Source organism: Macaca fascicularis, chromosome 3 (genome assembly GCF_037993035.2).
Source record: "Macaca fascicularis isolate 582-1 chromosome 3, T2T-MFA8v1.1".
Classification (NCBI taxonomy): Eukaryota; Metazoa; Chordata; class Mammalia; order Primates; family Cercopithecidae; genus Macaca; species Macaca fascicularis.
This window is the reverse complement of record NC_088377.1, coordinates 25,931,728-25,945,671: the sequence shown is the minus strand read 5'-3', so window position 1 is coordinate 25,945,671 and position 13,944 is coordinate 25,931,728. Positions and strand designations below refer to the sequence as shown.

The following is a 13,944-nucleotide window of genomic DNA, read 5'->3' as shown; positions in this document are numbered from 1 at the left end:
AAATGTTCAATGGATTGCTACAACAACAGCCATCTGAGAAAGCCACTGCACAGAAGCTATCCACAACCAAAACACTCATTACAGAGCCTTGGGCCCCTGAAAACACCCAGAAATGAATCCAAACAACCATACACAACATAAATCACAGTCACACCCTCAAGGAAAAAATAATTGTTTAAAAGTTACATCCAAATAAAAATTATAAGCAACACACACACACACATATGCAAATAATTCAGGATGTGAAAGACAAGATAGCTGTATTAAAAAAATGTAACATCTGCAATTTAAATTTCACGAAAGAAATTTCAAAATAAAAGTGGAATTATGAGCAATAGAATAGACCAAGCAGAAGAAACAATTTTAGAGATAGAAGGCAAATTTTTCGAATGAACCCAGTCAGACAAAAATAAAGAAAAATAGAATTAAAAAGAACAAATCCTTCAAGAGATGTAGGATTATGTAAAACAACCAGACCCATGACTTATTGGCATTCCTAAGATAGAAGAAAAAGTGAGCCACTTGGAAAACATAATTGAGGGAATAATAATTCTGAAAAAACTTCCTAATCTTCCTAGAGAGGTAGATATCCAGATACAAGAAATTCAGACAACCACCTGCAAGATATAGTACAAGGCAATCATAACCAAGGTAAATAGCCATCAGACTCCAAAGTCAACACAAAATTTACAAATCTTAAGTCAACAAAGAAAAAAAAAGGTACAAATTACCTGTGAAGGAAATCTCACCAGAATAAGAGCAGACTTTTCAGCAGAAATTTCAAAAGCTGGAAGAGACGAGGGGGTTATTTTTAGCCTTCTTGAAAAAAAAAAAAAAAAAAAAGGCAGCCAAGAATTTTATTTCCTGCCAAACTAAGGTTTATAAATAAAAGAGAAATAAAGTCTTTCCCAGACAAGCAAAGAGTAAGGAAATTTGTCACCACCAGACCACCACTACAAGAAATGCTCAAAGGAGTCCTAAACATTGAACTGAAAGGACAGTACTTCCTATAATAAAAGCATATGTAAGTACAAAGTTCACAGATCCAGTAAATCCATTACATGACTGAGACTACAAAGTAAGTAGCTAACAGCACTATCACAAGAACAAAACCTCACATACCAATATTAACCTTGAACTGAAATAGTCTGATTTTTATACTTAAAAGACATAGATTCGCAAATTGGATTCAAAAAAAAAAAAATACTCAGCCACCGTCTGTTGCCTTCAAGAGACCCATCTCATGTGTATTGATACCCATAGTCTCAAAAGATTGAAGTTATGTCACACAAATGGAAAACAAAAAAAGGGCAAGGGATACTATTTTTGTATCATATGTAACAGATTTTAAACCAAGAACAGTAGAAAAAAAAATAAAAATAAGAAGAAGGGAATTATATGGTGATAAAAGTTTCAATTCAACAAGAAGATTTAAGTGTCCTGGATATATGTACACACAATATCAGTGTAGCCAGATTAAAAAAGATAACAAATACTACTATACCTAAGAGGTAGATAGCAATCCGAAAATAGTGGAGGACATCACCACCCCACTTACATCTCTAGATCATCAAGGCAGAAAACTAACAAGAAAATCTGTATGCAAATTGAGCTATTGACAAAATGTACCTAATAGATACCTACAAAACATCCACCCAACAACTGGAAAATACTTTTTTTTTCCCTCATCTGTGCATGGGGCACTCTCTAAAATTGACCACATGCTTGGTAATCAAGCCAGTCTCAGTAAATTCAAAAAGATCAAAATGATATCAAGTATTTTGTCGGACAACAGTGGAATAAAATTTGAATGTAATACCAAGTGGAACTCTCAAAACCACACAAGTACTATGGAAATTAAACAACCTGTTCCTGATTGACCTATTTCTGAATGACTTTTAGGTAATTAAGAAAGTTAAGAAAATAATCAAAACAATTTTGAAACAAATGAAAATAGAGACACAACATACCAAAATCATTGGGATACAGCAAAAGCTGTGTTAAGATGAAAGCAGTAGTGCTAAATGCCTACATCAAAATGATAGAAAGATCTCAAATTTACAACCTAACATTGCACCTTATGGAACTAGAAAAGCAAGAAAACATCAAACCCAAAGCTAGCAGAAAAATGAAACAGCAAAGGTCACAGAAGAAGTGCATGAAACTGAGATTAAAAAATCATACAAAGGATTAATGAAAGAAAAAGTTAATTCTTTGAAAGGATAAACAAAGGTGATAGATGGCTAGCTAGATTAAGAAAAAAGAGAAGATTCAAATAAGAACAGTCAGAAATGAAAAAGGTGACATTACAACTGATACCACACACAAAAAAGAAATACTCAAAGACCACTATGAACATCTCTATGCATACAAACTAGGAACCTTAGAGGAAATGTGTAAATTCCTGGAAACACACAACCTTCCAAGAATGAACCAGGAAGAAATAGAAAGTCTGAACAGAACAGTAACAAGTTACAAACTTGAATCAGTAATAAATAATCCACCAACCACAGGAAGCCCAGGACCAGACAGAGTCACAGCCACATTCTACCAGATGTACAAAGCAGAGCTAGTACTAATCTTACTGAATATGCTTCTAAAAATCAAGGAGAAGGGGTTTCTTCCTAACTCATTCTATTAAACCAGTATTACCCTGATACCGAAATCTGACAAGAATACACACACATACCAAAGAGAAAACTACAGGCTAATATCCCTGATGAACATAGATGCAAAAATATTCAACAAAATACTTGCAAAAAAAATCAAAAGAATACATCTCAAAATAATAAGAGCTATATATGACTAACTAATGGCCAACATCATACTGAATGAGCAAAAGTTGAAAGAATTTCCGTTAAGAACTGGTTCAGGAACAGAATATCCTCTCTCACCACTCCTATTCAGTAAAGTAGTGAAAGACCTAGCCAGAACAATCAGTCAAGGAAAAAAAAAAATAGAAGTCTTGCAAATAGGAAAAGAGGAAGTCAAATGTATTAGTCCATTTTCACACTCCTGATAAAGACATACCTGAAACTGGACAATCAACAAAATAAAGAAGTTTAATGGACTCACAGTTCCATGTGGCTGGGGAGGCCTCACAATCATGGCAGAGGGTGAAAGGCAAGTCTCACATGGCAGCAGAGAGAGAAGAGAGCTTGTGCAGAGAAACTCCCCTTTTTAAAATCAACAGCTCTCATGAAACTTATTCACGGTCAAGAGAACAGCATAGGAAAGGCCTGCCCCCATGATTCAGTTACCTCCCACCAGGTCCCTTCCACAACAACAGTGGGAATTCAAGATGAGATCTGGGTGGAGACACAGCCAAACCATATTATCAAATTATCCCTGTTCTCTGACAACATGATCCTATACCTAGAAAACACTAATGATTCCTCTAGTGGACTTCCAGACCTGATCAATGATTTCAGTAAAGTTTCAGGGTGCAAAATTAATGTGCAAAAATCAGTTGCGTTTCTATATGCCAACAATGCTCAAGCAGAGAATCAAATCAAGAGCTCAATTTTATTTACAACTGCCACAAAAAAAAAAAAAAGAATACATTTAACCAAGGAGATGAAAGATCTCTAAAAGGTGAACTAGAAAACGCTGATGAAAGGAATTGTAGATAATACAAAGAAATAGAAAAACATCCCATGCTCATGGATAGGAAAAATCAATATTGTTAAAATAACTATACTTTCCAAAGTGATCTACAAATTCAATGAAATTCCTATAAAATTATGACCCACATTGTTCAAAAACTTTTTTTAAATTCTAAACTTCATAATGGACCACAAAAGAGCCAACTACCCAAAAATATCCGAAGCAAAAACAACAAAGCCAAAGGCATCACATTACCTGACTTCAAACTATACCACAAGAATATATAACCAAAACAGCATAGTACTGGTTCAAAAATAGATATGTAGATCAATGGAACAGAATAGATAGTGCAGAAATATAGCCACACACCTACAACCAACAGATCTTTGACAAAATTGACAAAAATAAACAATGGGGAAAGGATGCCTATTCAATAAATGACGCTGAGTAAACAGGCTAAACGTATGCAGAAGAATTAAACTGGACCCAACCATGTATAAAAAGGAGCTCAAGATGGATTAAGGAATTAAATATAAAATCCAAAAATATAAAAATCCTATAAGAAAACCTGGGAAAAACTCTTTGGGGCATTAGCCTAGTCAAAGAATTTACGATGAAGATCTTAAAGCAAATGCAACAAAACCAAAAATAGACAAATGGGATTTAAGTAAGCTAAAGATCTGCACAGCAAAAGAAACTATCAACAAAACCCACAGACAACTTACAAAATTGGGAGAAAATATTTGCAAGCTATGCCTCTGACAAAGGATTGATATCCAGAATCTATAGGGAACTTTTAAACAAATCAACAAGAAATAAACAAATAACCCTGTTAAAAACTGGGCAAAGGAAATGAACAGGTACCTCTTAAAAGAAGACATACAAGTGGCCAACAAAGATGTGAATAAATGCTAAACATCAGTAATCAGATAAATGCAAATTAAAACCACAATGCAATAACATTTGACACCAGCCAGAATGGCTATTATTAAAAAGTCAAAAAGTAACAGATGTTGGTGAGGCTGAGATGAAAAGGAAACGCTTATACATCGTCAATAGGAATGTAAATTAGTTCAACCCCAGTGGAAAACAGTCTGGAGATTTCTCAAAGAGCTAAAAATAGAACTACCATTTGACCTAGCAATTCCATTACTCAGTACCTACGCAAAGGAAAATAAATCACTTTTTCAAAATGACACCTGCACTTGTATGTTTATAATAGCACTATTCACAATAGAAAAGTTATAGAATCAACCTAAGTGTCAATCAGTAGTGGATTATATAAATGAAATGTGTGTGTGTGTATATATATATATACCCACACATACACATGCATATATATCATTTTATTATGATCTTTGGCATAAGTGTGTGTACATATATATATATACACATATATATTTCACTATATATACATATACACATGTGTATGTGTGTATATATATAGTGGAATATATACGTGTGTGTGTGCATACATATATAGTGAAATACTAAACAGACATTAAAAATAATGCAATCATGTCCTTCACAGTAACATGGAGCTAGAGGCCATTATCCTATGTGAAATAACTCAGAAACAGAAAATCAAATGCCACATATTCTCACTTGTAAGTGGGAGCTAAGCAATGGATACACATGGATACGTAGGTGGACACTGGGGACTTCCAAATGCAGAAAAAGGAGAGGGGGAATGTGTTGAATAATGACCTATTGAGTACTACTCACTATGTTCACCATTTGGGTAATGGGCTCAGTAGAGGCCCAAACCTCAGCATTACTCAATTACTCATGTAACAAACCCTGTACATGTACACCTGAATCTATAATAAAAAAAGTACAAAAGATTGTTTTATTGTTAACACAAGCAGCTCTGTTGTATCAGATGTAATGATTGAATGAAAAATATTAATGAATAAATGAGGGTGTTATTTTGGTTTTGTAGCCTATCATAGAACTCACTGATACGGTAATAGTCACCTTTCTTTAGAATCACTTAGAATAAGTTCAAATGTTTTTGCTTCCTTTTACCACATATTTAAAGAAAATGATTTGATTTTAAAAACCCTTTCAAAAATATAAGTAAAATAATTAACTTTCCTTTTCTGAGGATGAGAGTGGGGAGTAGAGTTGCATCTTTTTATTTGGGAAATTTAGACTTAAACATACTGTTTTTTTACTCTTTCAACTAATTCAGCTACTGTATTCCTACATTATTTAAGAAACATTATAGATGTCTGCATTGTTGCAGCCTCTGAGAATGACCCTGAGGTTTAATAAATTCAGTAAGACGTTGTCTTTTCTCAGCACAAATTGCATTCTAATTAGAGATATGTCCATATAAACAAATAATTATGCCCCAAATGAGCTGTGGAAGCTCATTTGAGAGACAGACATATGCAGGTTTGTTGCATAGGTAAACTTATGTCATAGGAGTTTGTTGTACAGATTATTTCATCACCCAGGTATTAAGCCTAGGTGCCCATTAGTTATTTTTCCTAATCCTCTCCCTTCTCCCACCAAGGAGGTATCCGATGTGTAAACAGCAAATCACCAGGGGAAGCAGTTGGGAAAGGAGTCATACTTCCATGTGATCAAATTTGAAGCATACAACATACTTGAATATTTCATTATGTTTCTTATCATACTAGTTAGATATAAATAAAGCACTTTTGATACTATTTCACTTTTTCTTACAATTGATCAAGAAACTTGGTGACTCCAAGCATACTTATTACATTATAATAAGCTTTGTTTAGTACACAGTGTTCTTCAAATATTTACTAAGGCAATAGACTGTTTTCATTTTGCTTTATAAGAATGAAACTTTAAATTTTGCACTGCATTTCCTATTCCTCACCAGGGTAATAGAGTATTTGAACATTTGCGTATATAATGTCTACAGCTTGTTGTACAACCTTTCCAAGGCTGGTAATCTTAAGCATGTCAATCAACATCATCAAATGCAGGAAAACTAATTTTGCTTAAATAAATTCCACTTCAGTTTGGATTGTGTAAAGATGTTCTCAGTTCATTTGGAGGGAAAAGATTGCAGACACAATTTTGATTGGCAATCTCCACTCAGTGGTATACAAATACGGAGCAATTTTCTTACGTGAAACAAAAAAAAAAAATTATATACATTTGTCTTTGTGAGCTCCTCTAGATTTAAGAGGAGGAGTTACTATTACAGCATTTAACATTTATTGATTATTTACTATGTGTCAAACACTGATTTAAATTCTTTCTACTAATTCTTAGAAATATCATGAAGCTAGTATTATATGCAGAGTTTTATGTAAGAAAGTACTAAAGACAGAAGGTTTGTTTCTTGCAGTTTAGACAGTTAATTGGATACCTCACAGATAGACTCTTGGTTTAATATCCCTTCCTGAGATATCATCTGTGTATCTGGTGAGGAGGGAAAATGAGCTCGTAGACAGCTGTGGCTACCGGTGGGACCCTTAGATTCATGCTCATATTCTGCTCATGGGTTCAGCTGCGGTATTTTTGGCTCTTGTGAATTTCTGACTCTTTGAACTCCTTATTTAGAGAAATTTCTGGTGAATATGTGGTTTGCTCACATGACTCGGTTTGAGTCAAGGGGCTCTCTCATGCTGCCACAGCACCATCTCAGGTTTTTTTTGTTTTTTTTGTGTGTTTTTTTTTAATTGTTATTATACTTTAAGTTCTAGGGTACATGTGCACAACGTGCAGGTTTGTTACATATGTATATATGTGCCATGTTGGTGTGCTGCACCCATTAACTCGTCATTTACATTAGGTATATCTCCTAATGCTATCCCTCCCCCCTACCCCCTCCCCACAATAGGCCCCGGTGTGTGATGTTCCCCTTCCTATGTCCAAGTGATCTCATTGTTCATTTCCCACCTATGAGTGAGAACATGCGATGTTTGGTTTTCTGTTCATGCAATAGTTTACTGAGAATGATGGTTTCCAGCTGCATCCATGTCCCTACAAAGGACATGAACTCATCCTTTTTTTATGGCCGCATAGTATTCCATGGTGTATATGTGCCACATTTTCTTAATCCTGTCTATCACTGATGGACATTTGGGTTGATTCCAAGTCTTTGCTATTGTGAATAGTGCTGCAATAAACATACGTGTGCATGTGTCTTTATAGCAACATGATTTATAACCCTTTGGGTATATACCAAGTAATGGGACGGCTGGGTCAAATGGGAACAGCTCCAGCCTTCAGCTCCCAGCGTGAGCAACACAGAAGAGGGGTGATTTCTGCATTTTCAACTGAGGTACCGAGTTCATCTCACTGGGGCGTGTTGGACAGTTGGTGCTGGTCAGCAGGTGCAGCCCGACCAGCGAGAGCTGAAGCAGGGCAAGGCATCGCCTCACCTGGGAAGCACAAGGGGGAAGGGAATTCCTTTTCCTAGCCAAGGGAAACTGAAACACACAACACCTGGAAAATCCAGTCACTCCCACCCTAATACTGCGCTTTACCAAGGGTCTTAGCAATCAGCACACCTGGAGACTATATGCCACACCTGGTCCGGAGGGTCCCATGCCCACGGAGCCTCCCTCATTGCTAGCACAGCAGTCTGAGATCTAACTGCAAGGCGGCAGCCAGGCTGGGGGAGGGGCGCCTGCCATTGCTGAGGCTTAAGTAGGGAAACAAAGCCTCTGGGAAGCTCGAATTGGGTGGAGCCCACCGCAGCTTAAGGAGGTCTGCTTGCCTCTGTAGACACCATCTCAGTTTTTATTGGTGCTGAGGATTTTTCGGAATTCAGCTCCATGTTCCATCCCACTCCTGGCTGCTGTGCACCTCAAGGTCAGTCACTTATCTCTTACCAAGGACTTTCTCACAGCAAGTCTAGTGATGGAAGCTACATTGTGCTGCATGGAGTTTGTTTGGGTTTGGGGACATTGCACCTTCCCACACCACACAGGAGCCAAGAATTACTCAACAGCATGACACTATTTCTCTTTTGGACTTACTGTGCCACAGTGAAATATTTTCTTTGCTGCCTCGCATTGTTTAACACTGATGCAGGATCACCGTCTTGGGAGTCGCCTCATCCTGTTTTCTCTCTCTCAAACACATGCATTCACATTCTCACACACACACACACACACACACACACACACACAGCCAAACAAAATTGTGAGCTCCAATTTCTTTATATCAGCCTTTCTCTCAATATGTGGAAAACCTCTCACTGTTATTGTAGCTCAAGCTGGGAAGCCATTGTACACAAGAATATATCTGATATCCCCATAATCCTCTCTTCCGATTCACTCTGCTTCGTAGGAGAAGGGATGGACTGTTTGTTGCCTCTTCCAATCTGCAAGGAATCCCCCAAGGTTAATTTTTTTCTTCATTCTGAGAAGGTACCAAGTTTGCCTCTTCACTTAAATTCTTTAGCAACATCAACAGAATAACACCAAGTATTTTGGAGATCGAAAGTTGATTCAGGCTAGGAATTACAGTCTAAGCACAGGTGCACTTAAATCTAACTATGGATCTTTCAGAAACAGATAAACCTGAACCCTGTCCCCACATGTAACCTGAGATTGTTAGACCAGAGATCCTGGAGACACCTTCAGGCTAGAATTATCCAAGATTCTGAGATGCCTGAAATACTTTCACTGAAAAACATAAACAAAAGGTTGTTTCTGTATTTAGCCACTCAATTCATTTGCCGTTTTAAAACTTATCTGTCATTCTTTCCCTATGTTTATGATACTTTGGAGTACATTCTTTGTAAACTATGTTTTCTTTGTGTAATACTTAATCTTGGTACTAAACATAAATGTCTCTGGCTATAATATAAAGAGCTCCTACAACTGATTGGAGGCCTGAGAAACAGAATTGCTGTTTACTACTTAAAACATTTAAATGGTTGATTTTATGGAAAGTGGGAGTTTTTCAGCCTGGTGAAATATTTTTCCTCTGGCTACATCACAGCAAACTTCATCAGCAGTTGAAACACATCTCCTCAGTGAGTCTATGCATGGCTTTTGAATGAACCGATTAATTAATGAGTAAAATTGTTGGATATTTCTTTGATTACAGATGTCGATTTTATTTGAGTAATCACTGTTACCATGTGCTACAGAAAACCTACACATGCCTTGTAAAATTCTTTCTAAATTGTTTATTTTAAAGAAGGGTATGCCTTTAGAAATATTTTGGAATCTGTAATGTAAAGTTCATGTTACCGTAATTTTATGATTGGCGCTAAACAGAAGAAATGAGTATATTCTCACATTAATGGTAACATCTTTCATAGGTCTCTCATTTTGGTGCTTCTAATTAAAACCATTATTTTTCTAATGTGGAAGAGGGTGTTTTCCTTTTTTTTCCCACATTATTTTGTAGTAGCATTTGCAGTACTCTGATCAAGGTTTCACATTTTCTGACAATGTACATCAAAGTTTACTATTAAGCAATGTAAGTGTTGAATATCTAGTAGTATCATATAATTCACGAAAGAAAGGAAGGCAAAACTTTCTGACTGAACCTTTATGTATCAGATATATCTGATTTCTGATTTGTCAGGTTTATAAACAAGGTTTATGCTAACCTTAATCTGAAGAGAGACTACCTACATTGGAGAAGACAAAGCACTTATATAAGCGTCTGGAGACTTAAGTATTAGGCACAGTGCAAACACTCCTATAATTTAATTTAGTACTGCATAATATTAGTGGTGATAAAAAAAAAAACAACTTACACTATGTCCTATGTTGGCTTCATCAGGGCAGCTAAATAACTTACATGTCTAAGTGTTGCCTATTTAAATAAACTTGGATTGGATGTAGAATTTGGGATTAGCTGCCTCTTCAAGATATTTTAGTTCTAATTAACTATCACTCTCAAAGTAAGTGATGAGTGACCTGTTCCTGGTCTCATAATGTACTCAGGGCCTAACTACCACATAAGCACAGATTGGTTGACTAATCTCTCGGACAACATTCCCCAGCCTAACTGGCATTAAGATATATTTCCTACTTTTATTTACTTTAAATGATAGAAGACAAAAAGGATTTACTTTAAAACAAAAATATGAGACAGGTGGTCATATTGCTTACTGGTTTTTAAATATTAAAGTAATGATTTTACTTTTACTGATAAACTAATTGCTAGGTATTTCTATGCAATAATGTTTATTTAATTATGTTTGGAGTTGTAACTTCTATATTTACTTCTTAAATGTATTGCATGCTACTTAATTCATACAGTGCATTTTAGGAAAATAATCATTTCTCTCCCTTTTCAAAACAAAAGCATATTAAAGCAGCATAAGCCTCATTTCATAAACATTTCCTTTATAGTATGACATATTTCACTTTAATTTTTTGGTGAGCCCAGGTTTCTACATGCTTGACATTTGGGAGATTTTCAAAATATATTTGATTTTTTTTTTTTTTCAGTTTTGTGGCTTGATGTCTGATGGGCTTGTAACAATTATGTAATACATTGCCTGACCATCATGGCCTTCCCTAGTTCATCATCTCTGCACTTTTTAAAACATATATTCTAATCTTCTCTTTTAGTTCTTTCTTTTATTTGAACCTTATTTTCCCTTTTTATTCACATGGCCTCTTTTGGACATCAATTAATTTTTCAGTACTGATTATTTAGATGACGTTTTTGTACATTTTATGTTCACATGTGACGTGTATATTTGAAATGAAAAACACACACATGCTACTGAATAAAGCAAGTCTACTGAGAATGATATAGATTTAAAATTGTTTTTTATTGAATTCAACTTTTAAACCCAAAAAAGTCTAAAAAGAACGTATTTAATTTTTGTTTTATTTTTGCTAAAGTACATATTCATTTATGCACAAATATTTTCGCTTGTATTTTCTTCCAGACCTGTGCTGGGTTTATAGACTAAGATTAATGAGGCAGACATTGTCACCATTTTCTGAGAACGTATCATCCAGTGGAGAGACAAATGTGTGAATAAAATTACATATATGTTATGTGCTCCTAGAGAATAGTACAGAAACTAAAAACAAACAGCCTTCTTCAGTTTTAGATTAATTTTAACTTAAATAGCACTAAATTATTTTGTATAGGGTAATATCATGTCTTTAAATTTTCTTTATGTTTTCTGAATATTAAAAATTATGTAACACTTATCAAGCTGTTTCTGTGCAATGTGTTATATGCTGTAAGAAAAAGTATTACAGGATTTTAGAAGACAATGAAAGGCTATTTGGAGTACTATTCAGAAGACAATGTGGCTATTTGGAGTACTCATGTATAACCGATAGGAATATTCATAGTTGAGAAAAAGGAAAGAGTTCTAATAAATAAGGAACAAAATGTAAAAGGAAATAGAGTGGGGCCTTTAGCAAAATGTCCTGATAGTTTACTATTTTTTGTTTGTTTTATTTTGATTTTGTTAGAATTAAGTTCTAGTAAGGTCAGGTGATGTCCAGATTGTTAAAAACCTTAAATGGTAAAGTGTGAAGGAGTTTGGGTTTTATTTATGTACAATGGGAAGTATATTTGTCCTAGAGATTGTAGACATATTAGACTGCCATAGTCCAACCCAATGCTGATCATATTTTAATGTGTGCTGAAATCAACTTAAATTATACATTGTGATTACTCTGAAATGGCACTTGAGATTCTGCACTATCAAGAAGCTTCTAATTGAAGTCACTAGTATTGGACTTGTAACCCCTTTCTGAGTAGTAATGGTTAGCATCTGTAAGTTAATTACTTAAACATGAGACTCCTTGGCCTTACACCAGATATATTGAATCAGAATTTCCAGGGATGAGACCAAAACTAAATTTAAAAACTACACACATATACCAGAAACACACACACACACACACACACACACACACACACACACACACACACACACTTCCTCAGATGTTTCTGATAAATTCAATACCTGACCTTACTCAATTTTGCAGAATATTCACTGGACCAGCCTAGCAATGGGGAGACTAAAACTAAGCAAGAATGCAAAAGAGAGGCATATTTAAGGGACATTAAAAAAAGAATGAGTTAGATTTTTTGAGTATTTATATTTGGGACAAGGAGATATAATCTTATACATTTCTTAATTATCTGGCAAATAGGCTCAGTGGATAAACGTTACATCGCTGAAGATGAGGAATAAGGAATAAGGTAAGACAGAAAGAGACTGCTCTTGAGTTTTGATATGCCAAATCTGAGAAATGTAAATTTTTCAAAGTAATATAGTATTTAATGTATTAGCAAATATGTTTCCAGACTCCAAAATGATAAGAGGGACATGCATTCACACACACACACACCCACACACACACACACACACAGACTAGGGACATGCATTCACACACACACACACACACACACACACACACACACACAATCTGTAATTAAAATATAGAAAAGGTGATTAAGGGATAAGGAGATGGTGACCATAGAGAAGCTGAGTCTCAAGTGCTTGTGAAGGACCAAACAAATGGCTGCATTCAAATCTGGTTTCACCATGTATTGGCTGAGTGGCTAGTAGCAATAACACAATCCTTTGCCTCAGCCCTCTCATCTCTAAAATAGGAGTGAAGTAGTATCTACTTGATAGAAATGTTTGAGGAATAAAGTAGTTACTGTGGGTATGCATAGTAAATATCATATGTGTTTGTAGCACAGGAAGATAGAACACCAAGAGAAGAAAACAAAGAAGATATTGCTAAGAAACAAATATTTAAGGGATATATGCTAGAAGAGATACTATATACTACTATATACTATACTATATACAATCCTTACTAATAGAATAGGAAAGTGAGCAAACTATAATTATGTAGGTGTCAGGAAACAGGAGGGTTAAAGAACAAAGTAGTTGGCAGGATCTCATTCTTATGTCAAATAAAAATGAAAACTGAAAACTGTTATTGAGTTTGAAAATTTTGGTTTATCTTAAGAGCACTAAACTTATTAGTAGAATGGAGAGGACAGAATAAAAAATAAAGAAGAATGGGTACTAGAAAGTTCATTTTTTAAAACAATGTAATGACAAGTAGGATATACTGTATTAATCTGAGAGAGGGTTAGGGAGAGAATTTTTTTATATTATTTGGTTATTGTTTTATTTTTTCTTTTGGTTTTAAATTATTCTTGTTTAGGATGAAAATTATTAAACAGTGTGCATAGCTTGACAGGAAAAGTGCTATCGAAAAAGAATCACTAAGAAGTTTAGGCTGGGTACGTTGACTCATTCCTGTAATCCTAGCACTTCCGGAGGCCAAGGCAGGCAGATCACCTGAGGTTGGGAGTTCGAGACCAACGTGACCAACATGGAGAAACCGCCGTCTCTACTAAAAATACAAAATCGGCCTG

At 35.2% G+C, this 13,944-nt stretch overlaps 1 protein-coding gene across 4 annotated transcripts in view; it reads left to right on the top strand.

Moving 5' to 3' along the window:
- The window catches only part of NCAM2 (neural cell adhesion molecule 2), a 570,634-nt gene that overhangs the window by 292,219 nt on the left and 264,471 nt on the right, over nucleotides 1–13,944 (top strand). The window contains exon 1 of one of the 4 annotated variants that reach the window (XM_065541470.2): nucleotides 8,226–8,412. The exons of the other annotated variants lie outside the window; for them this stretch is intronic. Coding sequence (XP_065397542.1) covers nucleotides 8,376–8,412 — 37 coding nt within the window. The 5' untranslated portion in view covers nucleotides 8,226–8,375. Of the gene's footprint in view, nucleotides 1–8,225; nucleotides 8,413–13,944 lie in introns of those variants that run through there. 4 annotated transcript variants of the gene reach the window in all.